The sequence below is a fragment of the Pristiophorus japonicus genome, chromosome 9, assembly GCF_044704955.1.
Source record: "Pristiophorus japonicus isolate sPriJap1 chromosome 9, sPriJap1.hap1, whole genome shotgun sequence".
Lineage (NCBI taxonomy): Eukaryota > Metazoa > Chordata > Chondrichthyes > Pristiophoridae > Pristiophorus > Pristiophorus japonicus.
Genome location: NC_091985.1, coordinates 65244505 through 65267010, shown reverse-complemented (window position 1 = coordinate 65267010; position 22506 = coordinate 65244505). Strand labels below are relative to the sequence as shown.

Genomic DNA, 22506 nt, shown 5'->3' with positions numbered 1-22506 from the left:
TCGGCCTCTTCTTCCTCTCTCTCCTGAGGTGGACCGTCAGTCCCTTCTGGCAATTCTTGTCCCCTCCTTATAGCCAAGTTGTGCAGCATGGAGCACACCACCACGAATTGAGCTACCTGCTCAGGGTGGTATTGGAGGTCACCTCCTGAGTGGTCCAGGCATCTAAAGCACTGCTTCAGCACTCCAATGCTTTTCTCGATGATATTGCAAGTGGATCTGTGGCTCTTATTATATCGGTTCTCGTCTTCAGTGTGGGTGTCACGCAAGGGGGTCATCAACCAGCTGGCAAGGCCATATCACCAAGCATCCAGCATTGACCTTGTGGCTAATTGTTAAACAAGTCAGATACAGTGCTCTCACGCAGGATGTGAGCATCATGGATGCTGTCCGGAAATTTCGCATTCACTGCCATAATAATTTGCTGGTGGTCGACAACAAGTTGCACATTCAGGGAGTGGAATCCCTTGCGGTTCCTGAAAACCTCTGCATCCTGAAAACGTGCCCGCATCGCGATGTACGTACAGTCTATTGCTCCCTGCACCTTGGGGAAGTTAGCAATTCAGTAGAATCCTAAAGCCCTTTCAGTCTGAGCCTCCCTGGTCATAGGGAAGCTGATAAAGTCCATCCTGCATGTGTACAGGGCTTCAATGAACTGTCTAATGCAGCGATGTGTGGCATGCTGAGATATACCGCACATGTCGCCAGCTGAGGCCTAAAAGGAACCCGACGCGTAGAACGACAGTACCGTGGTGACCTTGACCTCGACGGACAATGCAGTCCTGATGGTGCTGGCAGGCTGCAGATGAGCTGGCATATCTCATTGATAACCTCTTTGTGGAAGCGCAGTCTCCGAAAGCAGATGGTGTCGCACAAGTTGAGGTAAGACTGCTTCTCCCTATACTTGCGGGGGGTATAACGTCTGGTCCTCCTTATCAGTCTGTCACGTCTTACATTGGGCACATGATGCTGTCGAATGTACCTTCTGTCATCTTGAGTCTGCAGCATATTTGTGGTCATCAAGAGAGGGTGAGAAATGACAGGCTCCATTCCAATAGCTATCTGTTTTCCACCGATTGTTCACAAAGAATGAATGTCCCCACTAAGACACCTAGTAAATTCCAATCGTCCACAGTATGATAAATGTTTGTTCAGATGTTCCAAATACCTCCAGATTACATCCGAACTCCCCCGAGGTTGAAGCAGAGCAGCATTTTAAATGATGCGACCTGCAATTTAGAACATGGCGTCCATACCGCTGTGAGTAGCTCCGGTTAGTTCAACTTTTTCCCAGTGGTTTTTTCGGTGAGCGATATTGTCGGCGAGATGTGTGCGTGGTGCCGAAAGTAAGGATGGGCGATATACTGGGCGTTAGTTTCTGCAAATGTGATCTTTACGACAAAAAACAGTGGGCGGTTGGTATTATTAAATCTTGGCGTTAATTACGTGCCGAAAGTAACGCTGGGCGATATTATGGGCGTTGGGATCGCCCATTCTGATGATTCCGCCCCAAAAAAAGTGGCCGGGCGGTATTATTTTCTCTTTGCATTACACACATGCGGAAAGTAACGCTTGCCGATAAGTGACCGAGAAATGGGCGTCAGTTTCCATTTTGTGGCTAAATGGGCGATATATGGGTGTTGCACCTCATTTCAGCGTTAAAATGGATGTTAAGTGGGCGGTATGCATGCAAAAATAATGGAAAATCTAGCGCAGAGAGTTTTATGTTTCATCATAGCACATGCAAAATGAAATTAATTATGTATTAAAACCTACTGGCTAAAAACAGCAAGATAAATTACAAAAGAATAGCGTATACAGCCCACTAGTAGGCAGATGAGTGTCAACTAGTTTTCTGATCAAGAGAAACCACAGCACCATTTATCCTACAGACTGTCAAAATGGGTAATATTTTCAGAAAAAATGTCGATGATCCTCCCATACTTAGGAAAACAAAAATTGTCTTTATTTAAATCTCATTATTAGATTGGTAACTCCATAACTTTTTATTTTTGTTTAAGGGATGAGATCTATTGTCAGGACTGTAAAATACATATTTTAAAACAAAAATTAATGTTATTGTGAAGAACTATGATTAGCCACTTGACAGCACTGATTATATTCAGTTACCTTATATTGAACAATTATATTGAATCTGTTAATCACATCTTCCACTTCATTCAGTTGTTTTCCACCATGCCCACTGTCACTTTCAGTTAATTTGTTGTTTTTTGTAAATGCCTGTAATTCACATCAGTAAAGTATGCCTGTTGATTCTGGAACCACGTCATACACATTCACGCAAATTATATAACTTACCAGCGAAATGACTGAAAGAGTAAGTAGTAATTGAATAATTATTCACCAGTGTTAGCCTTGATTTCTAATTTGCAGCAGGTTTCCTAAAATGTGTATAAAATAAAAGGTTTATAAGTTCTTCTGTATCCCGTGTATTACATTCTTACCTGAATTTTTCCAAGAGAATCCATTTGTAAGGTATACAGTAGTAATATTGAGCACAGCCAAGACAACACAGGCACTTGCAGCTGGGCCACAGCATAGGAGATGAACAAATGCAACAATATCACGGCCAGGCCTTTGTAGCCTACTGTAAAGAAACAGGCCAACATCCCGTATATCATCAGCAACCACATCCTAAACTAAAGAGAAAAAATCCTTATGTTACTACATGAAACTGGAACAAAACAAGTGCAAGCATTTCTCATTACAGTACTTTTGTTTCTTTCCTTGGTGCTAACAAGTTTCACTTTAATACTGTTGAAAGACACCTAGCATTACTATGGGAATGCTCAGATTTATTTCAATATCATAGTGTGAGCTCAAAATGTAAAAGAACATTGGTTAGCTGTCAGCTTATGATGTAAAACAGGATGAATTATAAGATGTAATCATCCTTTTCACACCCTTATCCCATTTGTCATTAAATCTCTCCTGCCTTCCACCCGATCACAGACCTTCCCTTCTGTTCTTTTCCTCCCTTTCCCCTTTCCCTGCCTCTACACTGACGAAAGGTCATCGACCTGAAACGTTAACTCGGTTTCTCTCTCCACAGATGCTGCCTGACCTGCTGAGTATTTCCAGCACTTTCTGTTTTTATGTCAGATTTCCAGCAACCTCAGTATTTTTGTTTTTGAATGCAGTTTTGAAATTTTAAGGTAATAAAAAGATCAGAATATAAAAAAATACATGAAGGTTTCACTCCACTCATTGAATAATCATTTAGTGAGCTATTTGTAAACAATGAAATGAGATCCATTTTAGAATTCATAAGTGTTGGGATTATTACACAATTAAGATGCAACTTCCTCTCTCATTTTTTCCTTTCTGAAATCCATGTTATACAACCTCCCTCATAAGCAGGACCGTCTACACTCTGGATATTATCAATGTCAGTCCTGCATTGACCAGTTAAGGGTCATGCTTGAGCAACATAGAAATAGATCTCTTCTTCAGTTCCCCTTAGCTTTCGTAGAAATACACAGAATCTACAGCACAGAAATAGGCCATTCGACCCAACTGGTCTATGTGGTATTTATGCACCACAAAAGCCTCCTCCCACTCCAATTACCTCTTCCCTTGTACAGGATGCTTACAGCATAATTTAATACAAAAACAATAGCACAGCCACCATACTAGATAATGCTGGTGTGAACAAGCAAATGTTCATATCTATATATTACATATAAATAAAATATATATATATATATATATAGATATTGAAACATATAAGATAATGAGGGGCTCGACAAGCTAGATGCAGAGAGGGTGTTTCCACTCATGGGAGAATCTAGAACTAGGGGGCATAGTTTCAGAATAAGGGATTGCCCATTTAAAACTGAGATGAGGAGGAATTTCTTCTCTCAGAGGGTTGTAAATCTGTGGAATTCTCAGCCCCAGATAGCCGTGGAGGCTGGGTCATTGAATAGATTTAAGGCAGAGATAGACAGATTTTTGAGCGATAAGGGAGTAAAGGGTTATGGGGATCGGGCAGAGAAGTGGAGCTGAGCCCATGATTAGATCAGCCATGATCTTATTGAATGGCAGAGCAGGCTCGAGGGGCCAAATGGCCTACTCCTGCTCCTTTTTCTTATGTTCTTATTTGATATACCCTTTTAAAATATATATACTTCTGCATATACCCATCTCTACCAACAACAAAATCTAATGTTTCGCCTTATTTCCTATTTCCTTCTAGCTTAGACATTTCAAACCTTTACTGTTTCCTGTTTATCCAGAGAATACCGCAAATGAAAAAATACGCCAGTAATTCACCAAATATTTAGCATCAGAAATAGAAGGTTGCATACATAGCTACATAATAGAAATCAGATTTATGTTTAGAAAGTTGAAAAGTCTGTTTTTTGAAAGATGACACCCCTGTCCCACCAATATATGCTGTACAGTAAATGTCACATTACTGATACTTTGGTTCCAGTTTTAATGGATAATACCAACCTTTGGAAGAAAGGCACTGGACACTTGCGATGTGATTACGTGACCGAGCAGAGTCCATAACAACAACTTCTTTACCCACTCTGTCCAAAAGCTCCATTCAAAGTCTGTTGGATCCTGAAAAGTGTTGCAAGGATTATTTCTCTAAAAATACCTCAATCTTAAAAGCACAACAATCAAATGGATGTGTTCCTTTGCTACAATGTAACTGCAAGCATAAAATCAGGATCGACATCATAGCCAAGCCAGATTCTGCCCTCACCCAACTTCCCTGTTCAAAAAGACACTTTCCAGCAGGAGTTACTGGATACCAATTAACAGTGGCCGTTATTGGTCGATTAGTTTTGTCACTTCCTAGACAGGGGCATGAGGTCGATTGTTCATCAATTCTACACAATTAACATAAGCCAGGAATCAGAGCTGGGGTCTTTCCAGGGGTGAATTTTTGTTGGAGTAAAATCCAGACACTAGAGGAAAATAAGCATTGTATTGTCTATACCTGCCATTTTATTTTGTGTCTCGCCCACAATGTATATCTATGGGATTTTCTTTCTATCTCTCCATTCCTCCAACTCTAGCCAATTGTGCACAACCACCGCACCAGCCCCCCGACTCAACCCCCCACTGACATCACTGCTTCAGGCTTCCTAAGTCCCACGCTCTGGAATTCCCTGCCTAAGACCCCCCACCTCCCTCTCTTCCTTAAAATCTACCTCTTTGACCAAGTTAATAGTCATCCCTCCTAATATTTCCTTCTTTGGTTCAGTTTCCATTTATTTCTGGTTACATCTCTGTGAAGCGCCTTGGGATGTATTTCCTATATTAAAAGCGCTATATGAATGTTTGCTGTTGTTGTTGTTGGCACTGTCTAGTGTATGTGGTTTAGGGTCACTCTGTCCTAGTGTGTAGCTGTGGCTTTTTCCTGCACTCTCTTTCTCTTTTTTTCTCTCTCATTTTGGCTGTACAGTATTCCAATTACCTCTCTCCTTATACAGGATGATTACAACATAAATTAATACAAAAACATAGCACAGCCACCATACTGGATAATGTTGGTGTGAACAAGCAAATGCTCATATACATATAAGAGTGTGTATCTGACATTGTGATTTTTAATCCTTTTGGCCCTGTGTGCATTTGTGGTTTTGTCTGTAGGAATAGAAGTGCATTTTGCAACATTGTAAATTCACAACAGGATACCCACCTCTGCTACCAGTTCCATTCTGTACCGTGCACTTCCAAGTTAACATGTTAATAGACAAGTCCCTGAGGTAGGAAGGATTGTGAAGGGAAAGTAAAGCCAAATCTGGAGTACAAATGAGAGAGAAAGGAAGACAAAGAAAAGCGAGAGAGAGAAAGAGAGAAAGAGAAAAAGAAAAAAAAGAAAGAAAAGGAAAAGAAAAAGAAAAAGAAAAAGAAAAAGAAAATAACTTGCATTTATAAAGCATTTTTTCGACCTCCGGATGTGCAAAATGCTTTACAGCCAATGAGGTACTTTTGAAGTGTAGTCACTGTTGCGGCAGCAAAGGTCCCACAAACGGCAATTAGATAATGACCATATCATCTTTTTCCTTAGTGATGTTGGTTGAGGGATACATGCTGACCAGAATACTGGGGAGAAGTCCCCGTTCTTCCTCAAAATAGTGCTATGGGATCTTTTATGTTCATCTGAGAGGGAACATGGGGCCTCGGTTTAACGCCTCATCTAAAAGACAGCAGCTGCAACACTCTCTCAGTACTGCACTGAAGTGGGCAACCTTAATTTTGAGCTGAAGTCTCTGAAGTGGGATTTGAACCCACAACCTTCTGACATGAGTGCTAACACAAATCCACAGCTGATACTCAGAGTCAATCTTTATAACAGTAAAATGGCACAATTGAACAATATTTATGTTTATAACTTTAATATAAGCCAATCATTTCTACAGCACTTTAGAACAAATTTGGATTTGTGAGTTTGAGTGTCTTCCAATTTTGTGAGTATAGCTTATGAAACTACTATAGATTGCTTAAAATAATACCAAGATTATATGATCCATATTATTTGCAAAATATACCAGTATAATTATTTACTACAGACCCAATTACCTTCTTAAAACCCCAAATAAAGAATCCCTTTTCAAATCCAAATTCAGCATCAAGGTCTTCTTCATAAACTGTCAGAAATGAAAAACAATGTGCATCAGTATAGTAACATGAAAATACTCCAGGTTAACTGTAAAGTTTGATTCCTTACTGGGATTTCAATTAATAAGTACTCTGAAATCCAAAGCAATCTGGGATTTAAATATATTGTGTTCTGCTGCACAGTTTGCCTTTTCGTTGTAGTCTGTATTGCTGAAATATAAAGGGACAAAAATAGTTAAGAATGCTGGTTTATCTGAAAAGTATTAGATTACGAAGGATGCAGTGCTTAACCTATTTCTGGGTAACAAGCAGATCAAGTCAGTGACCTTAAAGGAGAGCATGTGGAAGGAGCAGGACCACTTAGAGATGAAACAACGCATCCCGAATTTGAGAAGAACAAAAGAGATACTTAAAAGTATTAAATAATGAACGACTGCTTCTGCGAGTTACCAAACTGGTAACAAGGGGGCATAGACTCTGGATTAGTCACTAGAAGAATAAAAAGGATGAAATACTTTACTACAGATAGCTCTTGATGCAGAAACTATAATATCATTTAAAAGGGAATTTAGTAAATATTTGAAATAGTAAATAATATAAAGATATAGGAAAATGGCAAGGAAACGCAATTAGATGCTACAGTTGAAGTACTAGCTCCAACCTACTGGGCTAATTGGCCTCCCAATGTGCTGTAAATTGTAATAGTATATGATTTTCATAACTGGAACTTCACATTTTATTTCACCATTTGTGATCTCAATAGCAACTGGGCTGCCAGAAGAATCTGAATGGAGCACAAGGACTAATAGATATTTTCACTTTTACTCAGCTTAGTAGAATCAACAAAGACACGGCCGGGATTTTGAGGTCAGTAGCGAAGGAACGGCACTCGCCATTCACCTCGCTGGCAGGTGCCTACAAAGTTTTGCGGGCTTCTAAGTGGAGAAGTGCGCTACTCCAGTGACTGATCCAGCATGGCGCCCTCTACAGGGAATCTGTGGGATGTGAGAGCAGGAAAAGAAACAGCAAGACTCTTCAACCATTCAGATGAAGAATCTTCACTGAGACACGCAGGGATAAAAATTCACCTCCGCCCGAAACGGGGCATAACTTCCATTTTTTGTTTTTCTCCGCCGCATGGGTTGTGGCGGAGGTGCCATCGATATTTGGCACTTGGACGTGTTTTGTTTTGCTTGGGGCGGATGTAGTTGCTGCTGAGGGGCACAAGTGCCTGTGCAGCGGATCGACCGCCCCGATCACTTGCCAGCGCCGCGCTAATGACGTCACAAAGTCTCTCCCCTTCAGTCAAAGGGGAGAGCCGCTGCGAGCTCTGCATATTTTTAAAGTTAGGTCCACTGGGCCAGCAGGGAGGGTTTTGGCCGGGCCAGTGGCCTGGCACCCAAGAGAGGTTGCCAGGCTACTTGTTGGCGGCCCGGCCAAACCCGGGGGCATAACTGTCGGGCTGATGTGGCAGTCGGCAGACAATAAAAAATAAAATGGCATCGCTGGCAGCGCCACCTCCCCTTTAAGGGCGGCTGCACCGACGACCAACAAGGAGTGCACCGACACAAAAAGCTGTCGGGGATACCGGCCAGCGGCGGCAATGTTCCCGCAGGGCAATTCCACAAAAGGGATATTTCCTGCGGGGCAATTTTGGGAAGGGTTCGCCGCCGGTCGGTAAAGGGGCCGGCACATGCACGCCATGGCGGGAAAATGGACGGAGCGGTCCCCTACACCCCTTCGCCCATGATGAAGGGCAACTTGCAAAATGGCGGCCCGTCCACGGAGAGTCGGTGGCCATTCCGCGCCATCCCATGGCCACCACTTTCTGGTGGCCAGAGGCCTTATCGGGAGAGGCAATTTCAGCCCCGCAGAGTCTAAACCAGGAACTATAAAGCAGGAAATATAAATTTGATTTAAATCATGTATAGAAAGCAAAATAAAGATTGGGAAAGAAAGATGGGATTGAGAGAGAGATAAAAAAGAAAGACAGAAAAAGTATCTTCAATACTAATTAACTTCTGAAGGAATGAGACTTCATGCTTGTAAAATTTAATTTTAGGGGCCAATGAGTAATTATCACTTATCACGCCATTAAAATTCCCTTACTCCTGAATGCACCAGTCCAACTTTTTCCTGACGTCTTTAGTGGGAACTAGTGGACAAGTACCTCAAGTTCACGCCATTGCATTGATTTCAGTGCCGAGTTGATCGGTGTGGACTGTTACAATGCACCCCATGGAGGAGCAAGGTATCCCCAACAGCAACTTTTGGATTTCCGCGTTTAACTGCGCATGTGCGAATGCTAAAAGTTGCTGTCCGATTTATTCCGTTATAACGGTGAGCATGACAGCCTCACCTTTATTCCTATCGTAAAATCCGAGCCATAGTTGATACAGGATGACAGCCACAGTGAAGTACTAATCATTGTAATCCAAGGGTAGAAATTATTATTGGTGATGTTATTGTATACCAAGTGATAACTGAGATCTCAATAGCTAATAGTGGAATTTGGTATGAGGACATGAGGACATTTCTAGGATAACATTGGTGATAGTAATTTATTTCCTATAATTACTACAAGTTTATCAAGTAATCAACAGTCAACATATATTAAACTCTATTATGCTGTGGGAGCATGTGGCTTTGTGTGTATTGATCGTAGTTTTACCTTTTAATTGAGAAGATTTATGTTCAGTCAACTGTAAAGTCAGTTTATTTTTGTCTTTTAAAAAAGGATTGTAAAAGCAGCCAGCTGAGAGAAGCCGGTTATCCCCAAATAATGATAAACAGATCAGTTTAAGGTTACTACAATGGTATTTTATTTTTAAGTGTACCTGTATTTCCTTGCACAATATCACTTTAACATAAAACTATGTGCAGGGCACTAATTTGGCTTGATTATCTCTGCCGTCTTCCATATGTGAATTGTAAAATTCATGTATATTATAGGTAACTATATTACATCATAAGTAAGATAGATATGCTGTTTGATATTGCAAATTCACATAAATATTAGCAAAAATACAATACTCAAGAAGAAACTGTTAAGTACAGAATTTATTCTGCTCCTAAAGTAAAATTTGACAATGGTTTCCACATCAATTTTGTCACCACATGCTTTAAAATATACGTTAATAAAAATGAATATAGGAAATTTACTGCTCGTAGTATCAGATACTCTACCCACAAATTTCATAGAAGTTCTAATCTAATGTAACAACTTGTATTTATATAACACCTTTACAATAGATGATACTACTTCGTGGATCTTCAACTTTTTCTGGCAGCCTGCTCATCAAACAGCTATTCTTGGTCACTGCTGTTGTTTGTACTGAAGAATCTAGTTAAATGTTTTGACTATCATATAAAGTTTGATACTGTACAGACAATTTTAACCTAAACTTTCCATTTGTTTCTTTCCAAAGCTACCTTAACAAATTCATCAGAATCTTCAATCAATTTTCCTACAACTCTCTACACATCATTGGTAAGCGAGTCTGGTGAATCTCATACAACACTCATTTTTAAACTCATATCTACTTTTCCACTAAAACTTGCAAAAACATTGATTTCAGCTCATTTATTTTCTGTTCAGGAGCCAAGTATTCAGATAATAGAGCTGAAGGCAAGCAGCCAAATACGCCTTGTTCTTGCCTTTTGTGAATTTCACTATCATTGAGAATGCTTCACTAGTCCTCTGAAAGTAACATTTCTGGACAGGAAGCCACCACTGGCTACAAGAAAGCAAAAATCTATAATCAATTCCTTCTAAGTTTACTTCCAAACTTTTTACGCAATAAATATTCAACTGATGCTGCTCTTAAAACATCATTAATTTGAGCAAATACGTTAACTGTAAAACAACGTTAGGGGTGGAGAGAAAATAGATATAATTATCATGTGTATCAGGATTATACAGAAGGCCTGCAGGTGACCTGTAATAAACATCAACACATGCTGTCAGACATACAACAAAAAGCATAGTAGGCAAAATACAGCTTGGCTGTAGAGCATGGGGAAAATAAAAGACGTGCATCTTATCTATTCAGGGTATATGTCAGTTCAAAGGTGAGCAGACTGACAGCTCTCACAAACAGCAAATCACCATGCAATCAGATTTTCACAAAATCTCCCGTGTATTGTAATGATGTTATTATTCGAATAAATGGGATCTTTTAAAAATTCCCATATTTGTAAATCATTTAACTCCACTACCTCAGATCTCCTTGGCTGAGAGGATAAGTAGATCACCTGGTTTGTGCTGCTCAAACAAACCATTTAACAATCAGAACAAGTATTGAGGACACAGAGTATTATATGGCTTTGTGGATTCATTAGTAATGTGATAATGACCAGATATTCTGTTTTTAGTGATGTTGGTTGAGAGATAAATATTGGCCAGGACATCAGGGAGAACTTCCCTGCTCTTCTTCAAAATAGTGCCATGAGATCTTTCATGTTTACCTTAGAGAACGGATGGGACCTCGGTGTGACGTATCTAGCAAAAGATGCAAAGGAATAAAAAAAGAGCGTTCTTGCAAATTTGTTTGAGGATCAAGCAAGGACGGAATATACTCAAAACTACTGAACCATGTGCAGTCAATTCATTAAGCTCTTGAGATTAACAGAAAAAAAATGATAAATCATAAGGGCATTAAAATTGCACTGCTGATCTGAAGGTGGCTTGTAACTGAATCAACAGATATTTACAGAACAGCAAAATACAGAGCCTTGTCTTTCTTCCATAGAAAATACAGCTGTTTCCATTCATTTATTTTGGAGTAACTCAAATTACAGTTTTACAATTTTATGCAATAAAAAATGTTCTGGAATAAGTTTACAATATACACAGGTGTTTAGCCACCTGCATAGTGAACAAATGTAGAAAATAATCTGACAGAGAGGACAGACTTTTATTACAGCAAATTGTGACCTTTAATTAATTACTAGATTTTGAGAACACATTTAATAGTTCAGTAAAAATGTTCTCAATCTCATGTTCAATTAAACTTTAAAAGTATATGGTTTTAACCAAAACTTGCTAGCCACAAATAATAATCTTTAAAATCACTGAGAAGGAGGGGGAGAGATTTCCTGTTCCTTATCTGTAGTGAGATCGTACTCCAAATGACATATTAACTATTCCCCCAAATCTTGCAATTATTTGGAATCTGGAACTTTCAAAAGCACAACATTCATGATACTTTCAATATGTTGACCTGCAAATATCTAGCAATGTTATCAATGGCTCTTATACTGAATCCTGAAATTAAAACTTTGACAATTATCTAATCTGAACTAATTCTAAATAAAATTAAATGTACCAGGTGAGAACAGAAATACAATACAATATTTTACGGATAATTTTAACTTTTAGCACCAGGAAAATTACTAGAGATAGTGAATTAGCTGCCTGTTTTTCACCCGGCGATAAAAGTTAAAATTATACCCAATTTTTCCAGATTTGACTTAAAGGCAAAAATGCTTTGCTGCCTCTATAGCCATGCAATCAAGATGAGTTTGCTTAAATGAAAAATGTAATCTATTTCAAAGAAAGAAAACTTGCTACAATCAATATGCAAGAAGAGCTCCTTATCTTCCAGGATCAAACAGATAGTGACAATGAAGCACTCTGTGGCCCAGGAGGCTGGGTTTGTTTTCTTTAGAATGGAGGAGACCGAGGGGAGACCTTATTGAGGTGTATAAAATTATGAGGGGTCGAGCTAGAGTGGATAAGAACCACCTATTTCCCTTAGCAGAGGGGTCAACAACCAAGGGGCATTGATTTCAAGCAATTGATTGGTGGTTTAGAGGGGATTTGAGGGGAAATGTTTTCACCCAGAGGGTGGTGGGGATCTGGAACTCACTGCCTAAAAAGGTGGTAGAGTTAGAAATCCTGACCACATTTAAACAGTACTTGGATGTGCACTTGAAGTGCCGTAACCTATAGGGCTACAGACCAAGAGCTGGAAAGTGGGATTAGGCTGGATAGCTCTTTGTCGGCCGGCGCGGACACAATGGCCCGAAATGGCCTCCTTCCGTGCTGTAAATTTCTATGAAAGAAGGCTGTCCAGGGGAAGGTGTGTTCTACTGGAAAATATGGGAAAAGTGGAGGAGATGGAGTTAGGGATAAAACAAAGGTAAATAAGGTTGGTGAGCTGCAGCCACAAATAGCCACATGGGAATATGATGTTCTGACGATAATGGAGATCTAGCTCAAAAATGGCAGGATTTGGTTTTAAATATTCCTGGATATAAGGTGTTCAGGAATGACAGGGAAGGAAAGAAAGAAGGTGGAGTGGTAGTATTGTTAAGTAGGATGTTACTGGAGAGAGATGATGTCCTGGAGGGGTGAAGGACAGAATCTATTTGGTTAGAGTTAAGAAATAGTAGAAGTGCCATTACACTATTAGGTGCATTCTATAGGCCACCAACTTTGTCTGACCAAAGCAAAATCTGGTCAGGCAAAGTCAGCATGGATTTATGAAGGGGAAGTCACGTTTGACAAATTTGCTGGAATTCTTTGAGGACGTAACGAACGGGGGTGGATAAAGGGGAACCAGTGGTTGTGGTGTATTTAGACTTCCAGAAGGCATTTGACAAGGTGCCGCACAAAAGGTTACTGCACAAAATAAGAGTTCACGGGGATGGGGGTAATATATTAGCATGGATAGAGGATTGGCTGACAAACAGAAAACAGAGAGTCGGGATAAATGGTTCATTCTCTGATTGGCAATCAGTAACTAGTGGGGTGCCGCAGGAATCAGTGCTGGGTCCTCAACTATTTACAATCCATATTAACGACTTAGAAGAAGGGACTGAGTGTAACGTAACCAAGTTTGCTGACGATACAAAGATGGGAGGAAGGGCAATGTGTGAGGAGGACATAAAGAGGCTGCAGGAGGACATAGACAGGCTAAGTTAGTGGGCAAGAATTTGGCAAACAAGTATAATGTTGGAAAGTATGAGGTCATGCACTTTGGCAGAAAAAAAATCAAAGAGCAAGTTATTATTTAAATGGAGAAAGATTGCAAAGTGCTGCACTACAGCGGGACCTGGGGGTACTTGTGCATGAAACACAAAAGGATAGTATTTAGGTACAGGAAGTGATCAGGAAGGCCAATGGAATCTTGGCCTTTATTGCAAAGGGGATGGAGTATAAAAGCAGGGCAGTCTTGCTACATTTATACAGAGTATTGGTGAGGCCACACCTGGAATACTGCGTACAGTTTTGGTTTCCATATTTACGAAAGAATATACTTGCAGTTCAGAGAATGAGGGGGTTGACTTATGAGGAAAGGTTGAGTAGGTTGGGCCTCTACTCATTGGAATTCAGAAGAATGAGAGGTGATCTTATAGAAATGTATAAGATTATGAGGGGACTTGACAAGATGGATGCAGGAAGGATGTTTCCACTGATGGGAGAGACTAGCAGTAGAGGGAGGGCAAGATCTTAGAATAAGGGGCCACCGATTTAGAACTGAGATGAGCTGGATCTGGTTCTGGGGAATGAGGTGGGTCAAGTAGAGCATGTGTCACTTGTGGAAATGTATTTTTATCTAAGCTGATACCATACGGTATTTGTGTGCCCTTTGCAATATATATATAACAAAATGGAGTCCTGGTCCTTCCAGAACTTTCTGCATAAAAACAGTCAGCTTGCATAAACAGCTAAACCTGGTTTGAGATGGCTGATGGCCATCAGACAGCTAGGAGACAAGTCATGCTGAGACAAGTACCCCCCCATGGTGCTCTCCTATTGTCTATACGACACAAGTTCCATGCCACCCCACCCTTTTCGAAGTACTCAAACCACCAGCCATTATCTCTTGTAGAGACCTCATCCATTTGATGCAAACAGATAACTGACTAGGAAACTGAACAATCCTGACACAATGCAAGACAGGTAATAGCTCATTACCACACTCTCATGGAGTAATGGCCAGCTGGCCAACTAATAACCCTGACAAAAGGAAATATCTGGAAACCATGTCAGGACAAGGATGTAGTAATTAACTCTTTATCTGTATTCACTGACTGCGAGACAGAGCCAATACACAGGGAGAGGCCATAACTTGGGTTTTACTGTATAAATATCTTGTGAAACTGTACCATTGCGGAGGTGTTCACTTAGCCATTGACTGAGTGTGACCTGCCCCTTGCTAGCAAGTAAATTAAAGAAACTTGTGCCGGAGCTGTAAGTGTCGGAGTCATTCTTTTCGGAGGTCGAGATTTTGACAGTTACTTCTTGGAGGTTCCACCGAGATGCATACTCTCTGTCCTGTGAGTAAAACGGATACAGGCATAGTGCCTCTCCAGTGAAAGGCTTCAGTGGCCAAAACAAGGTGAGCCTTTTGCTCACAAGAGGTTTCTTCACTGTTGAATCGCATATGTAATCTGTTGTCCACAGGGGAGGTACTGCAATCTACAAGACTCGACATTTAAAAGCTAAAGTTATTTTTTTATAACCACTTCTTTCTCAGCTCGCAAGCAGAAGAGAACGGGTTCTGAAAAAAATCTCGAAACAGCCCGGGGAATGTTTCAGTAGGTAAGGTAGAAACAGCGCAAGTCGATCGAAAAAGGTTCCTGAAGGTTCTTATGTGATAAGATTAGAAAAAAAAAACGCTAATCGATCGAAGGTTCTTATGTGATAAAGAGTTTTATTGTTTTTAATTAGGAAAAGGTTCTTATGCAATAAGAGTAGGAAAAAAAAAGAGAAGCGCAATCGATCAAAGGTTCTTATGTGACAAGAGTTAGGGTATGGAACCATAAGTTTTATCAGTTTTATAAGTTTTATTAGGATAAGTTAAGGACTCGGTCTGTAGTGGCGTACAACGCAGATTGAGAATTGATTATTTGTTTAGATAGAGTGTAAGGTTATGATTTGTGTACTCGCGTGAATATTGTTTGTCCTAGTTGTCCTTGTTATACTGTTGTGTGCAATACCTTTGTGCAACATTGCCATTAGAGAAACGAGAAGAGTCACGAGGGAAAATTATGATTCGGAAAAAAAAAACACAAGGATTGATTAAGAAAAGAAACATTAACTGATTGATCAACCACGGTTGGTTCGTGCCAACAAATCTCACACACCCAGACTGAGCCCGAATTAAGAGCCTTTTCAGGCCACCTAACGGCCAGGAGAAGTGGGCGTAGAGAACTCGGTTGGCCGAAAGGATTGTGAGATCAGAAACTGTGGAAAATCTTAATCATCCAGAATGGGGGCTGGAGCAAGTAAACCACCAAAAGGGACCCCAGCCCATTTTATGCTCCAGAATTGTGGTCAGTCTTCAATTGACCACCTAAGAGAATGGGTAAAATGGACTAAGGGTGAAAACAGGCCATTTCCACCCGATGGTTCATTTAATTTAGAGAGAACAACATGTCTAGAGGAGTGTCTTATAAACAGAGATCCAGGTAGAAGTGGGAAAAAAAAAAGGAAAGTAATAGAAAAGGCCTGGGTTCTGATTCTTCAAGCCCATGTAAAATTAACAGAGGAAGTAAATCAAATGTAAAAAAAAAAGAGAACCTGATAGTGACTTATGGATTCAAAAAAAAATAAAGCTAGCCAAAAAAAAAAGCTTTATTGAATGGAGAGAGACTTTTGTGAATGTCTTGTCTTTGAATGAGAGTGCTTCTGTGTTTTTTATTGTGTCTGGAAACCTGTTTGGAAAGGTTGTGGAGCTGCCTGTTTGTTTTAGCTCCACCCACTTTTTCAAACAAAGTGAAGTTTTTTAACCCTTGTCCTGTATGTGGGAAGTTTAAGACATTTTAAGTTAGAAGCGCAGGTGTGGATTTATTCGGATGAGAAGTTACGGAGCTAGGAAATGCACAAAGGATAGGTTTGTTGAGACATGGTCCCGGTGGTTAAAAGTTGTAATGCCTTGGGAAGTTGTAATGCCTTTTTTTTTTAAAAAGCCTTTGTGGGTCTCTCGAGGTGCAGGCTGGGGGAGTACACTCTCATTATCCTTGGTGTAAAATCTTGGTACAAAAGCTTCTAGCTCAGTAAGAGGATTTTTTTAGATAAAGAGTGGCAGTACAATATTTGAATTGGGATTTTGAGATATTTCAGGTGATCTCCTTGATCAACATTTTGGGTGTATTGGAAAAATCTTGGGTTTGGAAGCCTTTTAATAAAATTATAAAACAAGTACTTTACATTCTGTGATCTGTGAATCACTATAAGCATAAATGAGAAGTCCGTGTAACACACCGATTCTTCCGGTTCAGAAGCCCAATAGTGACAAATGGAAGTTTGTCCAAGACCTATGAGCTGTGAATGAATCTACTATATTCTCACAATGCTTAAAGAAGGATTTGGAATGAAGTATCCCGGAATGCTTTCCAGAATCTTAAACAGTCCCTCACTTCAGCACCCGCCTTGGGATTACCAGATTACACTAAGCTATTCAACTTATTTGTGCATCACAAGTCGGGTTTTGCACAATCTGTTTTGACTCAGTTACATGGGGACAGGCAGCGACCGGTAGCGTATTTCAGTACCCAACTAGACCCAGTGGCATGCGGACTACCAGGATGTCTTCCTTCGCTGGCAGCAGCTTATTATGCTATGCAACAGGCTCAGACAATAACTCTAAATCATCAGACCATTTTGTACATCCCACACTCTGTCGAGATTTTACTTAACCTAATGTGCCACCCAACACCTAACCTCCGCAAGAACCACTAAATATGAAGTTGAACTGTTATCAAATCCGAACCTTATAATTGCTCAGACCCGCCACCCACTATTAATGACGTGCTGACTTTTCAGACACAGGCCAGTACGGAGGAGGTGGTGACTTGGACGAAGGATCAATGTTATAAAAATCCAGAAGGAATATGGGTTCACCACGACGGCCGCGTGGTGGCACCCAAATCCTTACTTCCATGGATTGCCCGATGTGTTCATACATTCACACATGCAGGCAAAGGGGGATGGCAGATTATATTTTGGCAACTTGGTATGCACCAGGTATTTCGGCAATTGCAAAACAAATCTGTGAAAATTGTGTTATCTGTCAGACAATGAATCCGGGTAAGACGGAAAAAGTAGAATCTGCCTCCCACCCAAATCCAGTCGGGCCTTTTGTACATTTACAAATGGATTTTATTGAATTACCTATGTGTATGGGATTCAAGTATGTATTAGTTATTGTAGATGTGTTCTCTAGATGGTTTGAAGCCTTTCCATGTAAAAAGACTGATGCCACTACTGTTGCTAAATGTTTGTTAAAGGAAATCGGACCGCATTTCGGAATCCCTGCTAAGCTTTCTAGTGATAATGGGTCACATTTCACGGGAACTGTTATAAGAGAAATGTGCAAAGCTTTGCAGATTAATCAACATTTTCATTGCAGTTATCATCCACAATCAGCTGGACTTGTTGAAAGATATAATGGAATGCTTAAAAATAAGCTGGCAAAACTATGCAATGACACTGGACTGAAATGGACAGAACTGCTGCCCTTAGCTTTGATGGTAATGCGATCTGCAACCAACAGAACAACAGGCCTGTCACCGCATGAGATAGTTATGAGACGTCCCCAACGACTACCTTTTACAGCACCATTTACTGCAAAACAAATGGACATCCACAAAATGGAGGGAAATATGTTGAATTATTGTATTGCACTAACCAAATGTATTTCCAGCTTTCATTCACAGGTAAAGGAAGCTCAAGTCAAGCCAGCGGAAGGGAAGTGTCATAACCTGGAGCCAGGGGAATTCGTTTACATCAAGATTTTTAAAAGAAAAAGCAGTCTACAGCCAAGATTCGAAGGACCATACCAGGTCTTGCTGGCGACCAATACTGCAATCAAGGTAAAGGAAAGACCAACATGGATCCATGCATCCCATTGCAAACGGGCACCCGACCAGGAGGAAGGGAAGAAGGAACCAGAGGAACAGAAAAAGGAAGACTGAATAAGGAACTGTATGGACTATGGGGACTGATGGTGCTGGGCTTGACAGGGTTCTACTTTGTATTATTGATTACACCAGGGGTACAGACACGCCACCGAAGGGAACTGCAAGTAAACGTATTTATGGCACTGAGTCATAAGTATGCTTAAGAAAGAAACTTGTCGAGTTGTTGGATATGTTCCCATGTACCTGTCCACTCCGAAGGGGGTATTCCCCTGAGGTCTGTCCCCTTTAACGAATCAGAAATGGTAGAATGGTTGATAGTTAGGTTTGTCCTATTTTGCACTAAGGGGCCAGAAACGAAGGAGCAAACAGAATGGAGGTTGGCAGGGTATAAACTTACAGCCTTCCAGGGATGGTACCAGCCCAATTATGATAATAACCATCAGCCTCCCTTCCTAAGCATTACTCCCAGAATAGGAAATCCTGAAGGTATAATATGCCTAGTGAGTAATGAGACTAAAGGACCAGAAATGGGATGCAGCAAGTGTTCCCAAATGACTAAATGGCAAGCCACAACTAATCCCACTGATGGGAGAAAGATAGCAACCGTTGGCTGGACAATGGTCCATAACAAAGCCCCAGGTGAAGGGTGGGAAAGTGAGACCACTCGAGTAGGGATGGCGCGAAAGGACCAGGAGCTGACGTCCTATAATTGCACCTACTTTATTTGTGGCCATAAAGCCTACCCATGGTTACCAGCCAACTGGACAGGGTCCTGTTACTTAGGATATGTGGTACCCTTTATCAGATCAATAAAGACTCTAAGGGATGCCTATGGAAGTCATAGATTTAAACGGGATTTGACATGGCTAAACGGAATATTCAAGGTAATGGTGCCACCCTATGGAATAGCATCAACCGAATGGCAGTTACGGGAACTGGCTAACTTAGTCGAATCAGTAGCCAACGCAACTTCCCAAGCCTTTGAAGGGGTAAATGATGAAATGGTAGCTATTCGAACAGTGGCTCTCCAAAATCGTATGGCCTTAGATTATCTCCTAGCCAAGGAAGGAGGGACATGCGCATTAATAGGTGAAGAATGCTGTACGTATATCCCAGATAAATCAGATAAATGCAGTCCAGCTGAATACATTAGGAAAAAGGTAATAGAGTATAAACAGACAGTTGGCCAGGACGGTATCACCTTGTGGGGTTGGGCATCGGGATGGTTGGGATCCCTAGGGAAATCTGTGGTACAGGGTTTGATCATATTCCTGCTGATAGTCTTTGCCTTGTATCTATTATTTGTCGTCGTTAAGTGTTGCTGTGCCAGGGTGGGAAAAACTATGTTACCTACCGAGACCACGGCTAGAGTTATGGTAGCAACAACTGCTGAAGACTCTTGTGTGGAATTGGAAATGGAGAGACTGTACAAGATCAGAATGGATTAGGTTGTCCTTGTGAAGGACAAAATGGGGGAATGTGGAAATGTATTTTTATCTAAGCTGATACCATACGGTATTTGTGTGCCCTTTGCAATATATATATAACAAAATGGAGTCCTGGTCCTTCCAGAATTTTCTGCATAAAAACAGTCAGCTTGCATAAACAGCTAAACCTGGTTTGAGATGGCTGATGGCCATCAGACAGCTCGGAGACAAGTCATGCTGAGACAAGTACCCCCCCCATGGTGCTTTCCTATTGTCTATACGACACAAGTTCCATGCCACCCCACCCTTTTCGAAGTACTCAAACCACCAGCCATTATCTCTTGTAGAGACCTCATCCATTTGATGCAAACAGATAACTGACTAGGAAACTGAACAATCCTGACACAATGCAAGACAGGTAATAGCTCATTACCACACTCTCATGGAGTAATGGCCGGCTGGCCAACTAATAACCCTGACAAAAGGAAATATCTGGAAACCATGTCAGGACAAGGATGTAGTAATTAACTCTTTATCTGTATTCACTGACTGCGAGACAGAGCCAATACACAGGGAAAGGCCATAACTTGGGTCTTACTGTATAAATATCTCGTGAAACTGTACCATTGTGGAGGTGTTCACTTAGCTATTGACTGAGTGTGACCTGCCCCTTGCTAGCAAGTAAATTAAAGAAACTTCTGCCGGAGCTGAAAGTGTCGGAGTCATTCTTTTCGGAGGTCGAGATTTCGACACACTAGAGGAACATTTAGGGAACAGTGATCATAGTATCATAAGCTTTAGATTAGCTATGGAAAAGGACAGGGAGCAATCTAGAGTAAAAGTACTTATTTGGAGGAAAACAAATTTCAATGGGCGAGAACAGATCTGGCCCGGGTAAAGAATGGCAGGCAAAACTGTAATCAAACAATGGGCTGCCTTTAAAGAGGAAATAGTTTGGGTACAGTCAAGGTACATTCCCACGAGGGGGAAAGGTAGGGCAACAAAAGCCAGAGCTCCCTGGATTACGAAAGAGTAAGATGAAGCAGAAAAAGAGCGTGTATGACAGATGTCAGGTTGAGAATTCAAGTGAGAATCAGGCTGAATATAGAAAGTTCAGAGGGGAAGCGGAAAAGAAAATAAGAGGGGCAAAGAGAAAATAGTTTGGCAGCTGACATAAGAGGGAATTCAAATGTCTTCCATAGGCATATAAATAATAAACGGGTAGTAAGAGGAGGAGTGAGGCCGATTAGGGACCAAATCTGAGACCTACGCATGGAGGCAGAGGGCATGGCTGAGATACTAAATGAGTACTTTGCATCTGTCTTCATCAAGGAAGAAGATGGTGTTAAAGTCATAGTGAAAGAGGAGGTACTGGAGGAGATAAAAATTGATAGAGGAGGTACTACAAAGGCTGTCTGTACTTAAAGTTGCTAAGTCACCAGGACCGGATGGGATGCATCCTAGGATACCGAGAGAGGTTAAGGAGGAAATTGTGGATGCACTTGCCATCATCTTCCAATCCTCTTTAGAAATGGGGGTGATGCCAGAGGACTGGAGAATTGCAAATGTTACACCCTTGTTCAAAAAAAGGGTGTAAGGATAAACGCAGCAACTACAGGTCAGTCAGTTTAACATCGGTAGTGGGGACGTTTTAGAAATGATAATCAGGGACAAAGTTAACAGTCACTTGGACAAGTGTGGATTAATTAAGGAAAGCCAGCACAGAATTGCTAAAGGGAAATCATGTTTAACTAACTTGATCGAGTTTTTGGATGAGGTAACAGAGAGGGTTGATGAGGGCAATGCTTGGTATATATGGATTTCCAAAAGGCGTTTGATAAAGTACCACATAATAGGCTTGCCATGGAAGCCCATGGAATAAAAGGGACAGTGGCACAATGGAGACGAAATTGGTTAAATGATAGGAAACAGAGCGTAGTGGTGAACAGTTGTTCTTCGGACTGAAGGAAGGTATACAGTGGTGTTCCCCAGTGGTTGATACTAGGACCACTGCTTTTCTTGATATATATTAATGACTTGGACTTAGGAGTACAGGGCACAATTTCAAAATATGCTGATGACACAAAACTTGGAAGTATAGTGAACAGTGAGGAGGATAGTGATAGACTTCAAGACATAGATAGGCTTGTGAAATGGGCAGAAACGTGGCAGATGAAATTTAATGCAGAAAAGTGCGAAGTGATGCATTTTGGTGGAAGAACGAGGAGAGGTAACATAAACTAAAGGGTACAATCCTGCGGTCATCTCCCTCCAAAACAGATATATCGTTTTGGATACTGTTGGGGGAGATGACTCAACAGGGGAAGGCAGCAGCAGCCAAGTTCATAGCACCATGGGTGGCTCTGCTGCACAGGAGGGCAGGAAGAAGAGTGGAAGAGCTAGAGTGGTAGAGGATTCTATTGCAAGAGGAATAGATAGGCGTTTCTGCGGCCGCAATAGAGACTCCAGGATAGTATGTTGCCTCCCTGGTGCAAAGGTCAAGGATGTCTTGGAGTGGCTGCAGGACATTTTGGAGGGGGAGAGTGAACAGCCAGTTGTCGTGGTGCATATAGGTAAAAAAACGGAGGAGGTCCTACAAGCTGAATTT

The 22506-nt window shown here is 41.0% G+C and overlaps 1 protein-coding gene across 3 annotated transcripts in view; it reads right to left on the bottom strand.

The window, feature by feature from the left end:
• The window catches only part of hhat (hedgehog acyltransferase), a 395685-nt gene that overhangs the window by 358511 nt on the left and 14668 nt on the right, over positions 1-22506 (bottom strand). For all 3 annotated transcript variants that reach the window (XM_070888699.1, XM_070888698.1, XM_070888700.1), the window contains exons 3-5: positions 6559-6626; positions 4474-4587; positions 2463-2657 (exon numbers count right to left, since the gene is read on the bottom strand). In XM_070888699.1, the coding sequence (XP_070744800.1) occupies positions 2463-2657; positions 4474-4587; positions 6559-6626 (377 nt within the window). The remainder of the gene's footprint in view (positions 1-2462; positions 2658-4473; positions 4588-6558; positions 6627-22506) is intronic.